The sequence below is a fragment of the Triticum dicoccoides genome, chromosome 7A (genome assembly GCF_002162155.2).
Source record: "Triticum dicoccoides isolate Atlit2015 ecotype Zavitan chromosome 7A, WEW_v2.0, whole genome shotgun sequence".
Taxonomy (NCBI): Eukaryota; Viridiplantae; Streptophyta; class Magnoliopsida; order Poales; family Poaceae; genus Triticum; species Triticum dicoccoides.
The window spans coordinates 717,397,818-717,410,708 of NC_041392.1; the positions used below are offsets into that span (position 1 = coordinate 717,397,818).

Sequence of the window (12,891 nt, forward strand, 5' to 3'; positions counted from 1 at the left end):
TTGATCACCGACCTCTGCTGCAACTCGTCTTGGCTATTGACAGGGGTCTATGGCCCACAATCTGACGAGGACAAACTCAACTTCTTGAATGAGATCAGACACATCAAAGCCTTGGCTCCGTCTGAATGGGTTGTACTTGGAGACTTTAACCTTATTAGTCGTGCATCCGAGAAGAGCAACAACAGTATCAACCTTCGTATGATCCGTGCCTTTCGTGCCGCCATTGATGATCTGCATCTAAAGGAGTTGCCTCTGATCGGACGCCGCTTCACCTGGTCAAATGAAAGGCTGAATTCTACCCTAACCAAGATAGACAAAGTGTTGTTCACTGAGGAGTGGGAATCAAGATACCCTGACTTCCAGCTACTGTCGGGATCCACCGACATCTCTGACCATTGCCCTTTGATCATGAAGAAGATTCAAGCGCGTCACTTCTCTGGATTCCGGTTCGAGGCTTGGTGGCCAAACGAGGATGGCTTCAGTGAGGTCGTCTCCCAGGCATGGTCCAAACAACTGCATACCAATGATTGCATTCGGAAGCTTCACATCAAGCTTACTAGAACAGCCAAAGCCCTAAAAAAGTGGAGTAAAAACCTGATCAAAGAGAGAAGATTTTGCTCTGCAGTTGCCTCTGAGGTCATATTGCAGCTTGACCTCGCGATGGAGAACCGGTCACTAACACAACCGGAGCTTGACTTGCGTGCGTTGCTAAAGGGGAGGCTGCTTGCCCTCGCTGCTATTCAAAAAATAAGATGGAGGCAAAGATCAAGATTAGTTTGGATCAGAGTTGGCGACGCAAACACCAAGCTGTTTCACCTTCGCGCCAACAGCAGAAGAAGGAAGAATCATATCCCCTTCCTTCACCATGGTGGCCATGTTGCTTCTGACCATGAGGACAAGGCAGCAGTCCTCACAAATCACTTCATCTCCTTGTTGGGCCAAACGGAAAGCGCCACTCTGCGAATGAACTGGTCTAATCTCAATCTGCCATCTGCAGACCTGACACACCTTGATCACCCATTTGACTTGGATGAGTTGGGCAAAGCTATTAAAGAAATGGCAGCAGAGAAGGCACCGGGCCCGGACGGTTTCATTGGGCTTTTCTTCAAAAGATGTTGGCACACGATTAAGGTGGATTTGCTGAATGCCCTTAACCAGCTCTCTGCCCTTGATGCTAGAAACTGGAACCTGTTGAACTCTGCATTCATTGTCCTAATCCCAAAAAAAGAAAATGCTCTACGCGCTGTTGATTATCGCCCAATAAGTCTTTCCCACAGTGTTGCTAAGATCTTGGGAAAACTCCTTGCCAATAGAATGGCGCCAACTATGCAGCATCTAATATCTATGAGCCAAAGTGCCTTCCTCAAAGGAAGATCGATCCAAGACAATTTTCTGTATGTTCAAAATCTCGTCCAGAGTTTACATAGAGCCAAGAAAGGGGCAATCTTCCTGAAGCTGGATATTGCGAAGGCATTTGATTCCGTCAGATGGGACTATCTGCTTGAGGTGCTCTGCCACATGGGCTTCGGACAGAGATGCCGTGATTTGATTGCAATCGTGCTATGCTCAACCTCCTCCAGAGTTATCCTCAATGGTGATCCGGGGCTGCCTTTCTACCATCGATGTGGCTTGCGACAAGGCGACCCACTCTCGCCTTTTTTGTTCCTGCTTGCTATAGAGCCACTACAGCGTATCTTCGCGTCTGCAACCGAAGCCGGGATCCTGAAGCCTATTGCACACAATTTGGCCTCCATCAGAGTCAGCCTTTATGCGGATGATGCTGCCCTATTTCTGAACCCGTGCAGGTCTGAGATGATGGCCTCACAAGCAATCCTGGAAGCCTTTGGGAGAATCTCTGGACTCTACACCAACTTCAACAAGTCCTCGGCTTTCCCTATCTGTTGTGATGAGCTGGCAATTAATGAAGTGCTCTCCGAGTTTGCCGGAACAACTGACTCTTTCCCTTGCAAATATCTCGGGCTACCACTTAGCCTCCGCAACCTTAGGCGCGCCGACCTCCAAACTCTGATTGACAAGATAGCTGCGAAGCTCGCGGGATGGAAAGGCAAGCTCCTGAACAAAGCGGGAAGGCTAACATTGATCAACTCGGTCCTTACCTCTATCACCACCTACCTATTGACCATGTTCGCTCCTAGCAAGTGGCTGATCAAGAGGATCGACAAGCTTAGGAGAAGTTTTCTTTGGAAGGGCAGTGAGGAGGAGGCCAAAGGTGGGAGTTGTGCAGTCAACTGGCAGCTGGTTTGCTCACCAAAAAAGTACGGTGGACTGGGCATCAAAAACCTCTCCTCTTTTAGCAGAGCTCTACGGCTGCGGTGGGCCTGGTTCGCGTGGCAATGCCAACCTAGGCCCTGGTTTGGAATGAAACTCCCCTGCTCTGAAGCGGATATGCAACTCTTCCATGCCTCCACCAACATTCACCTTGGAAATGGGCAAACTGCGAGTTTCTGGAAGTCAAAGTGGTTGGATGGGGCCGCACCACGTGACCTTGCACCCTCCCTCTTCAAGCTGGCGCGCAGGAAAAACTACACGGTGGCTCAAGCCATGCATGAAAGGAAGTGGATGAAGGGGCTTGAAAGAATCAGCTCCCATAATGATCTGCACTCCTTTCTGCTTCTGTGGGAGAAGATTCAGAGTGTCAACTTATCTGAAGCAAGAGATACCATTGATTGGATCTGGACGAAGGACAAGAAATACACCGCCAAGTCTGCATATTCCTGTCAGTTCATTGGTTCGATTGCCAAGCCTAATGCTGAACTGATTTGGAGGCTCAAGATTGAAAGAAAGGTGAGGTTTTTTCTCTGGACTTTGGCTCAAAACAGACTCCCAACCACTGACAGGCTGCGAGCCCATGGGAGCGATCTTAACGCGACGTGCTCTCTCTGCCTCCAACTCCCTGAAACTGCACTCCACCTCTTCAACACATGCCTTTTTGCCAAGGATGTCTGGAACAAGCTATGCTTGGCACGGCCCTTGTGCTACCCTTCCCTGCCTGCTAGCATTCAGTCCATCTCTCATTGGTGGAGTGTTTGCTCCCAGCGCAACAAAGAGCAGGCCGTTGCTGCTGCTTATTTTGCTTGGCACATGTGGAATGAGAGGAACAGGAGGGTCTTCAACGCCAAGTCTGCCTCAGCGGACGGCGTGGTCTCTCTGATTAAAGCTGACTTAGATTTCCTGAGAGTAGCGCTGTAATTTCCTTTTTTTGTACAGGCAGTGTTCTCTGGACGACTGCTCCCTCTTATGTACATTCCTAATCTTAAATGAAAAGGCAGAGCACCTGCCGTTCGAGTCAAAAAAAACCACCCCAGCAATAATAGAGATTGAGTTATTTGGAAGGAATGCTGAGAAAAAGGACATTCTAGATGGCATTAACAATGGAAAATATTGTACCGATGGGCTCACCGTGCTTCCAGTTGTTGGCCCAGGGGGTATTGGGAAGACGACTTTCATACAACATGTTTATCGAGAAGTGAAGAGCTCTTTTGATGTTATGATTTGGGTATGTGTGTCTCTGAGTTTCAATGCAAATAGGCTGACACAAGAGATTGTGCAAAACATCCCTAAGGTTAATGGTGAAACGGAAAATACTGTTGCAGAAGAGCTTATTGAGCAGAGGTTAAGACATAAGAGATTTTTGCTCGTCTTGGATGATATGTGGACATATCATGAGTATGAGTGGAAAAAACTGTTAGCTCCCTTTGAAAAAGGACATGAAAGAGGTAATATGGTTATTGTCACTACCAGAATTCCAGAGACAGCAACAATGGTAAAAACAATTGATTATCCGGTAGATCTGACTCGCTTAGGAGCTGATGATTTTATGCATTTATTTGAAAAATATGTATTTGGCGACCAGGAGGCATGGAAAGATCATCCTAAATTGCTTGATGTTGGTAAAGAAATAGTGGTCAATTTGAAGGGTTTCCCTCTTGCAGCAAAAACTGTAGGTAGATTACTGAGAAACCAACTTACATTGGACCATTGGACAAGAGTTTTAGAAAGCAAAGAATGGGAGTTACAAACTAGCGACTATGACATTATGCCAGCTCTGAAGCTAAGCTATGATTACCTCCCTTTCTATCTTCAGCAGTGTTTTTCCTATTGTGGTTTGTTCCCCGAAGATTATGAGTTTGGTAGCAAAGAGTTGGTTCACTTATGGATAGGGCTTGACTTTTTAGATTCATGTGATGGAAGGAAAACAATTGAAGATGTTGGGTTGCGATATTTAAATGACTTGGTTAATAGCGGTTTTCTCAAGAAGACCGAAAAAGATGATGGCAGCCATTGTTATGTTGTTCATGACCTACTGCATAACTTGGCAGTGAAGGTTTCATCATCAGAGTGCCTTAGCATATCAAGTTCTAATGTGAGATATGTACACTCTTCCCTATCTGTACGTCACTTGTCTATCATTGTAAATGAGAGCGATGTCAACGACAGATTGACCTTTGATGATTTTAAGAGCGACTTGAGTGCATTACATACAAAGTTGAAGGTTGAAAAGCTACAAACTGTGATGCTATTTGGAAAATACCATGGAAGCTTTGCAAAGGCTTTTGGTGATTTGTTTGCAGAAGCAAAAGCCCTTCGTGTTATTCTTTTGTCTGAAGCATCTTATAGTTATAAGTTGGAGGATGTGTTCCACAACATTTGGAGATTTTTCCATCTTCGCTACCTAAGGATAATTGCAGGAGATTTGACAAAATTAAGTTTGAACAGCAATATCTCAAGATTTTATCACCTGAGGGTCCTTAATTTTCAACAATGCAATGTCAACCTTGGTCCTCTCAGAGCAATAAGCAACCTTGTAAAATTGCGGCATTTTCTTGTCAAGGACATCGGTTTTGAATTAAAGCAGATAGCACAGTTAGCAGAGCTTGGTGGGTTGCTGAGAATCCATAATATTGAGAATGTTGAACGAAAGGAAGAAGCGAACAAAGCAAACTTGATACACAAAAACCACTTAGAGAAGCTAATATTGCGATGGGGTGTTTATGGGGACAACGCAAATTCTGTGCAAGAACAGGTTCTCGAAATTCTAAAACCACATAGCAATCTCCTAGATCTGCACATTGAAGGGCATAGAGGTGCTGCTTGCCCGTCATGGCTAGGTGGGAACCTCTCGGTTAAAAATTTGGAATCTCTTTGTTTGCATGATATAGGTTGGAAAACTCTTCCACCTCTAGGAGAGTTGTGGTCTGTTGGTGAGCTTGGTGAAGAGCGTCAAAGTAGTATCCCAAGTCAAAGTTTTCAAAATCTGAAAAGGCTAGAATTAGTTAAAATACCATGGTTGAGAAGATGGGTTGAAAATAGCACTTGTCGTTTGTTCTCTCAGCTAGAAGTGCTCATTGTTAAAGGTTGCTCTGAACTTGTGGAGCTGCCATTTTCACGCTGTCAATCAGAGCAAGAAGCTGCAAACATGACTTGGTTTCCTAGATTACAGAAGCTCGAGATTATGGACTGCCCGAAACTGCTGTCATTGCCTCCTATCCCTTGGACTCTTGGTCCATGCTCTGCCGAGATAATGGGGGTTGGATCTGGTTTTGAGGAGCTGTGGTACTCAAAAGAACACTCGTCTAAACTATTAAGCTTGAGTATTACGGGGAAGGGTGGTCAAGATGGCATGTTCTGGAATATTTTAGCATTCTCTAATCTAGCTGATCTAAACGAGCCGCGCTTGAAGAATCGCCCTCCTTTGCCAATGGATCATCTCCAGAAGTTAACATCACTGAAGTCCCTCGAAATAGAAAATTCGAGTAATGTCCTGTCGCCGACCGACAGTGAGAGTGATGTCACATACAAGATACCAATCGAATGCCTCTCGATCAGGTTTTGTGGTTCTGGTGAGAAGGAATTGACACAGTTGCTCTCTCATTTTCCAGATCTCAGCGATTTGGCAATACTTGATTGTGAAAAGATAACAAGGGTTGGTGTGGTGGAGCAGCAGCAGCAGGCGACAAGAGGAGAGGAGGAAATAGCGCTAGCAGCAGGAGAAGAAGCTGGACTTTTGCTCTCGTCTCCCCATCTACAGAGCTTGAGAATCTGGCGTTGCTTAGAGCTGAGCCTACTTGCCAGTTCGCTCCAAGGCCTCCGCTCACTCAACATAAGTCGGTGCTCCAAGTTCCTTTCCTCATGCATATGGCCTCTCCTTGCCCATGGCTGCCTCACAGATTTAGCCGTATATGGGACCCACAAATTCTTTGCCGGTTTGGAGCCCCCACGGACGCAAAACAAAGAGCCCACAGCCTGCAAACTTCAGGATGTAAACACAGATGACATCACAGGCTTCCTTGCTATGCCCATCTACAGCCTCCTCTCCTCCTCCATCACCAGCTTAAGCTTTCATCACAATCATGAGGTGGAGCGCTTCACTAAGGAGCAAGAGGATGCCCTTCAGCTCCTCACCTCCCTGGAGTACCTCAGTTTTCTAAAGTGCGGCAAGCTGCAGTGCCTCCCGGCAGGGCTACATAGACTTTCTAGCCTCCAGACATTGTGTATTCAGCATTGTGAGGCCATCAAATCGCTGCCCAAGGACGGCCTCCCAACTTCTCTGCAATTTCTACATATCATAGGCTGTCCTTCCTTGAAATCGCTAACCAAGGATGGCCTCCCTTCTTCTCTGGAAAAATTAAGCATCATTGATTGTCCTGCACTGAAATCACTGCCCAGTCACGGCCTCCCAGACTCACTGCGAGTGTTACATGTCGAAGATGATGGAAACAGCGAGGAGCTAATGAGGCAGTGCCGCAAGTTGAAAGGAATCATTCCAATAATCATAGACTGACTAACTAATCCTTCCTAAGGTAACAAACCCACTTGCTTGTTTGCACCTACGATTTTCCCTTGCTAATTCACCGGAAAAAGCCACTCACCCACTTTGATTGATGTGCCGTGCAGGTGCAGGGCTAGCTCTTCTTGGTTGTGTACGTACACTTCATTCGGAGTTTGTGGTGCCACTGCTGCATGCATGTGACTGTCGATCGACTTGCTTCAGTCGTTTGCCATGTCATGCTCTTTGCTGCAGATCTCTTATCAATCTTTTATCATGGTAAAAAGCACCTTAATAATTAGTAAGGTACTTAACTGCCCAAAACTTCAGACTAGCTAGTCTACTCTGTCTTTTTTTTTTTTTTTTTAGAAAAGGAGGATGACCCCCGGCCTCTGCATCTGGGAGATGCATACGGCCACTTTATTGATTATTCTCAGGACCTTACAAAGTATTACAACAATGAGTCTGAATCCACCATCTTGGCAACACATGCCGCTACTTCTATCCAAAATGATGAAGGGGTGCTAGCTGGGCCACTACCCAAACCACTCACCTAAGCCTAACATCAAAAGCTGGAAATCGAAACATATTCTGTCTGTCTACTCTGTCTGTGTACAACTGGCTTATTTTCCAGTTTAAATACAAGTTTTCAGTGACACATTTTAAATGGACATATACTGTTGGAATCTCATGTAGGTCATCTGTTCTGTTCGGCCTACTCCACGAGAATGTCCAGTGGACGCAATTTCATCTATTCAGATCTTAGACTCCTTTGTTTTGATAGATAGTACTACAACGTTGGATTTGGATTTTGGAACTGCACAACACAGTAGCAGCAGGTCTGAAGATCTGCCTCCTGTTTGTGCCCAAGTAGAGGTATATAATATGCTAGCTAGAAGCATACTGTCGGTACAGCTAATGCAAATTGTTGTGTGTTACTTGAGTTTTGTTGATGAATCTCCTTACAAGACAAAGACCGAACTGGTAAGAAGGTGTTGTTGATTCAGGCTGTTTTTTGGCACTGACTACGCAGGCAAGCAAGAAGGTGTGGTTTTCTACTGTTCCAAGTTGTACCGTACCGATGCAACAAGTTGTAGAACACTCACTCGTGAGTGTACTTGGATCTTAATATCTCCGAGTTTTGCGACATTATGATACCTTAACAATTATCTCTTCATCATTTTAGTCTTCCAAGGTTGCAGCAGTGAGGGAAACCCATATATTGAGCTTACACTGGTAACTCATCAATCCGAAATTGCTGCGATGAGCATCTAATCAGGCGGGCCAATTCGGCCTTGTCACCTTCACTCACATGGTATCTGCAGTGGCAGGTATACACAATGCGACGTATTGTGGAATTGTTGTCCCCTTTGCCAGCACACGCCGAAGCTACTCGATCGCAAAACGACCAATTAATGTTTCCTTGTCAACCAGAGAATTAAGGCCTGCTTCTTCAAGTCTTGAGCGTGAACGTCGCTAGCTGTTGGAGCTGCCGGCAGGCGGGGGAGTCCGACGAAGACCGGCGTCATGCTGGCATTGCCGGAGTGGCAATGAAGTTCCATCATCAGCGTCAGTTAGCAAAGAACCCAGGAGGGGAGGGTGTCATTTGCTGCAGCATGCAGTTTGAGATGGGTTTCTTGTTACTTTTCAGTTGTTTAGCAATGTTTCAGTAGGATATACAATCTGATGATTCTATATTATAGTATATAGTATTGCCATATCATCCATGCTCAAAATTTCGTTGAAAAGAAAAAAAAAACTGAAACTGCACACAAATTAAAACATGCTGCTATTTATACTTACTGGGACCCAGGAAGGAAAATGAAGCTACTCAATTATATATAGTTCATGTTTTGCTAAGAAAAATGCGCCTGTAGGCGCCCGTCTGCAGAAGAAAACGTGAAGAACAAAAGATATTACACTCCTAATAGAAGGAGGGATTGCTGGGAATTGAACCGCAACGTTGACAAACTATATAATGCCATGACCACTAGGCCATATTAGCTCTGTTCTCTATTTCAAGAAAATTGTGCTAGTTAACCTTTCGCTTAGCAAGACGTTAACAATTACCCAACATAAGTTGTCTGAAAAAAAAACGTAAATTTGAAAACAACTTCATGAATTTTGAAAAAGTACAAAAATTTGAAAAAAAATAGTTCAGCAAATGAGAAAAGAGTTCATCAATTTTGAAAGAAGTTGATCAAATCTGCAAAAAGTTCATCGATTTTGAAAAAAAATCATTCAATAAAAAATTTAATCAATTTAAAAAAACACAAATTTGGAAAAAAAATTACATTCAAATGTTTTAAGAAGTTCACAATTTTGAAAAAAACTCATTGATTTGGATAAAAGATCATGGATTTTCGAAAAAAGTTCATCGATTTTGAAGAAAGTTTTCATCGATTTAAAATCGCGCATTTAAGAAAAAGAAATAAGGGAAAAACGGAAGTAAGAAAAAGAAAGGCGAACTAGAGAAGGAATAAAAGAACGAAAGAAGTTAATAAACATAAGTGTGGGCGCGCTCTGCATAGAAAGGTCTCATGTTCTATCCATTTCCCACGCACAACTTTTTGCACTTTAAACAGATAAAAGAAAAATGCCAAATTGGCCGGCCCAACTCGCGGCACTTCGGACGCCCGTTTGCAAAATGACTTATAACTGCCCGCACCAAATAGGAACCACCCGTTGCGCCGTCACCAACATGTCCAACATTGCTACATGTCGCTGCTTCAGTACCCCACATGGGCCGACGACCATTTTGTTGGACATGAACTTCCATTTTAGTGGAATGAAACCATGACATTTCATTTCACTTTGTTCCGCAACCAAACATACCGTTGATGAGCCCCTCCTCTATGGTGGTGGTTTCCACCTCCGCCTTGGCCTTGATGCTCACCTCCTCCTCCTCCGGCAGCAGAAACCCTGTCGGCGCCAGACGTACCTTGCTTGGTAAGGTTTCGATCGAAATCACCTCGATCTCTGTCGATGTATATATGTGTATAGACGTAGGGCACGTCACAGGCAAACTGCACTAACCAACCATGCCAACACATTTATATTAACGAGCTTGTGACACTAAGAATATCATTAAAAAATCATGTGCGAGCGGGGGAATTGAACTCGGGAGCTACATCTCGTGAACAAGTGACGCTAACCAATATATCTTATGACTTCTAGTGATAGATTTCATGGCGCGACCATTTAAGTATGAACATCTTTTGATTTGTTTAGTACAAATTGATCATTTTGGAATATCCATTGAACATTTTCGTAAATGTATGTTGACATTTTCATATTATACGATGAATGTTTTAAATATTACACGCTGAAATTTTTATATTATATGATAAACATTTTTGAAAACAAATATGAATATATGCATCGAATAATTTTCGAAAATACGCATTGAAATTTTTTGTAATATATGCAGAACAATTTTCAAATAAACATTGAACATTTGTGTGATACACACTGAACAAATTTCCAACATACGATGAACATTTTCATAAATGGGTGATATTTTTCTAAATATATCATGAACATTTCCTTAATATACGCCATGAACTTTGTATGAATACAGGGAAAAGGAAACAAAAGAAAAACGATCCACGAATTCTTTTTTCCTTGACGTTTTTGAATCTGTGAACTTTTTTAAAGGCACGAAGTCTTTTTCCATTTTACAGGATTTTTTCTCCAAAATCCATGAATTTCTTTTCCAAATCCGTGGACTTTTTTTTGAAAACCCGTTAACTTCTTTTCAAAATTGTTGAACTTTTTCTAAATCCGTGAACCTTCTTTTTTTCAAAATTCATGTACTTTTTTCTTTTGAAATTCTGGTTTAGAAGGTTCTTTTTTTTCGTTTGCTATTTATTACTAAGATGGTCACCGGTTTTTATAAAATTTAAAATAATTCAAGCAGTCAAAAAAATAAAAAATTACGGGATTTGAAAAAAATATTTAAATTTGGAAAAATGTCCTCAATTTTTTAAAAAAATCAGGAATTCAATAAAAAAGTAAGATGAAAAAAAAAGAAAAATGAAAGAGAAGGAAAAAAAGAAAAGAAAGAAGAAAAATAGAGCAAGTAAACACAATGTATGTTTGGTCCCTGCTGGTTAGTTTCGTCGATCAAATAACACCAACACGGGGCTCGTTTTGAGGCACACCGTACGCTTATTTTTTAACGAAAAAAAATAAGGTGTGTCGGCCCAGCTGGGAGTAGGGTGTAGGGCCCTTTCCCAATTTTTGGTTCTTAGCTGAAAAAAACTAAAGTGGGTCGGGCCGGCGGGGAGCAGATGGGCGCCCTCTGTGAAATGCCGCTAAAATCCCGGCTATCCAAACGATGATAAGGTTCGATTCAGACCGGGATTGCATAGTTCAGAGCAATATTTTAAATAGCGGGCTATGAAAAATAGTGGCGGACCTTCAAATTAGCTATAGCGGAGTTATAGCGGGCTCTTTATGAAGGCGACCATTTAGTTGCACCCTGCTGAAGAGGCTATAACGACTATTTATGAAGGCGACCATTTAAAACTATGATTCAGAGTGCAATCGACCAGGAATTTGATTTGGGGTGTGTTTCGCCAAACCTCTACAAATTCAGGGTTTAAAATGAACTTTTCCCCTCTGCTGGGCAAAAACTATGTGGTAACGCCAATTCCGCTGGCCAGCAGCCTGTCGAAACGCCAACACATCCCCCCAAAAGTGCCATCCCATCCGCGTCAAGAGACGCATGGTGGTCAACTTGCATGCTGTGCCGCTGGCAATTTCGGTTTTGTCTGTCACTGAACACGAAGATAGTTCGATCGGTCTCATGGGTAGAGACGAAATATGTGACTGTCTCTTGTATTCTGTATTATAAATTGCCTTCACAACACATTCTTGGAAAACTATCTTGCAGCCGATCATGCATTTTTCCACGAAATAAAGTTGCACTAAATTTAGGTTCACGAAAATATACTACTTCGAGTGGACCAAGATTACTGTAGAAGTGCATGCTCTAACCAATGCAAGCAAAAGACAAATTTGATGGAAAAGACTAGGCAGCATATTATACGTCAACACTCCCCCTCACGTGTGGCTCTCTCAGGCCTAAACGTGGACCGAAAGTGGGCTGCAATTTAATTGCGCCAGCCGGGGTCTTGAACTCAGGACCTTTTGACTCTGATACCATGTAGAAATGCATGCTCTAACAAATGCAACCAAAAAACCGATTTAATGAAAGAGACTAGACAACACATTATACGTCAGCAATTACAAGCAGATAGAGTTTCAGAAAAAGAAAAAAGATTACAAACAGACAGCTCTAGCTAAGCTAGTTGAGATTCTAGGAACAGGTTGATACTGTGACTTTTCTGGTCACATTTGGCAACGACATGTACTGCCTAGAGTATTCCTCCCGCTCTGGGCGGGCTGTTGTGACGCCGTGCTACATGATCCTTCACCGTGGCCAGCAAGTTTATGCACAGCCATTTCATGCATCCTATCGCGTCTAGTTGGAACCGGGACGACGCCGCAAGCATTTGTGCAGCCATCATTGTACGTAGAATCTCTGATCCGTCCGCAGGGACTAGCTAGGTCGTCAAGTACTCGGTTGTCGGTGTAGATGAAGTGGAGCATGGTGCTGGAATTTTATCTATTTTAGGCCAGCTTAATAGCAGTTTCAAAAATTTCTAATAAATTCTAAAGGCTCACGCAGTCCATTCGTGTAAAGCAAAAGGTGGAATTAAAGTTTAGTTTCAGATTGCTAGTTTAGTGGGAGTTGGACCTTGTTATAAGGAAGGATGTTTTCCCACATGTATGAGCATGAGAACAAGAGGGACATTCACGCGTGCTCCTCCTCCGCCGCCCGCGTCGCCCCGCCGTGGGTTGCGAGAATGAGCCGATGCCAGATTGAATCCGAGTCGTAGCTATTCGCCCGACGTCGACAACCTCTTCGACGACATGGTACTCTAGCGTTTCTGGTTCTAGCCTCTGTTCTACATATGTTCTCTTTTAGTTCATATGTGCACATGCCATTTGCTGTCTCATCTTTACATTACATGACTTGTTTCACCTCTACTATGATAGTCATGTTTTATCTACTATTTCTCTTAATAAAATCATAT

The 12,891-nt window shown here is 43.3% G+C and overlaps 1 protein-coding gene across 1 annotated transcript; it reads left to right on the forward strand.

The window, feature by feature from the left end:
- Nucleotides 1-1,314: 1,314 nt before the first annotated feature.
- LOC119334022 (putative disease resistance protein At3g14460) lies at nt 1,315-8,455 on the forward strand. The gene is made up of 4 exons (XM_037606698.1): nt 1,315-3,140; nt 3,229-6,821; nt 6,916-7,093; nt 7,484-8,455. The coding sequence occupies exons 1-2, from the start codon at nt 1,315-1,317 to the stop codon at nt 6,800-6,802; spliced, it is 5,400 nt and encodes a 1,799-aa protein (XP_037462595.1). The 3' UTR covers nt 6,803-6,821; nt 6,916-7,093; nt 7,484-8,455.
- The last annotated feature ends 4,436 nt before the right edge of the window (nt 8,456-12,891 follow it).

What these genes read in the sequence shown, in the direction of transcription:
- LOC119334022 (XM_037606698.1), top strand. Translation starts at nt 1,315, where the DNA reads ATGGCGCCAACTATGCAGCATCTAATATCTATGAGCCAAAGTGCCTTC. An exon ending in AGGAGGGTCTTCAACGCCAA is followed by an intron (nt 3,141 to 3,228) that starts GTCTGCCTCAGC and finishes TTTTTTGTACAG; the next exon opens with GCAGTGTTCTCTGGACGACT.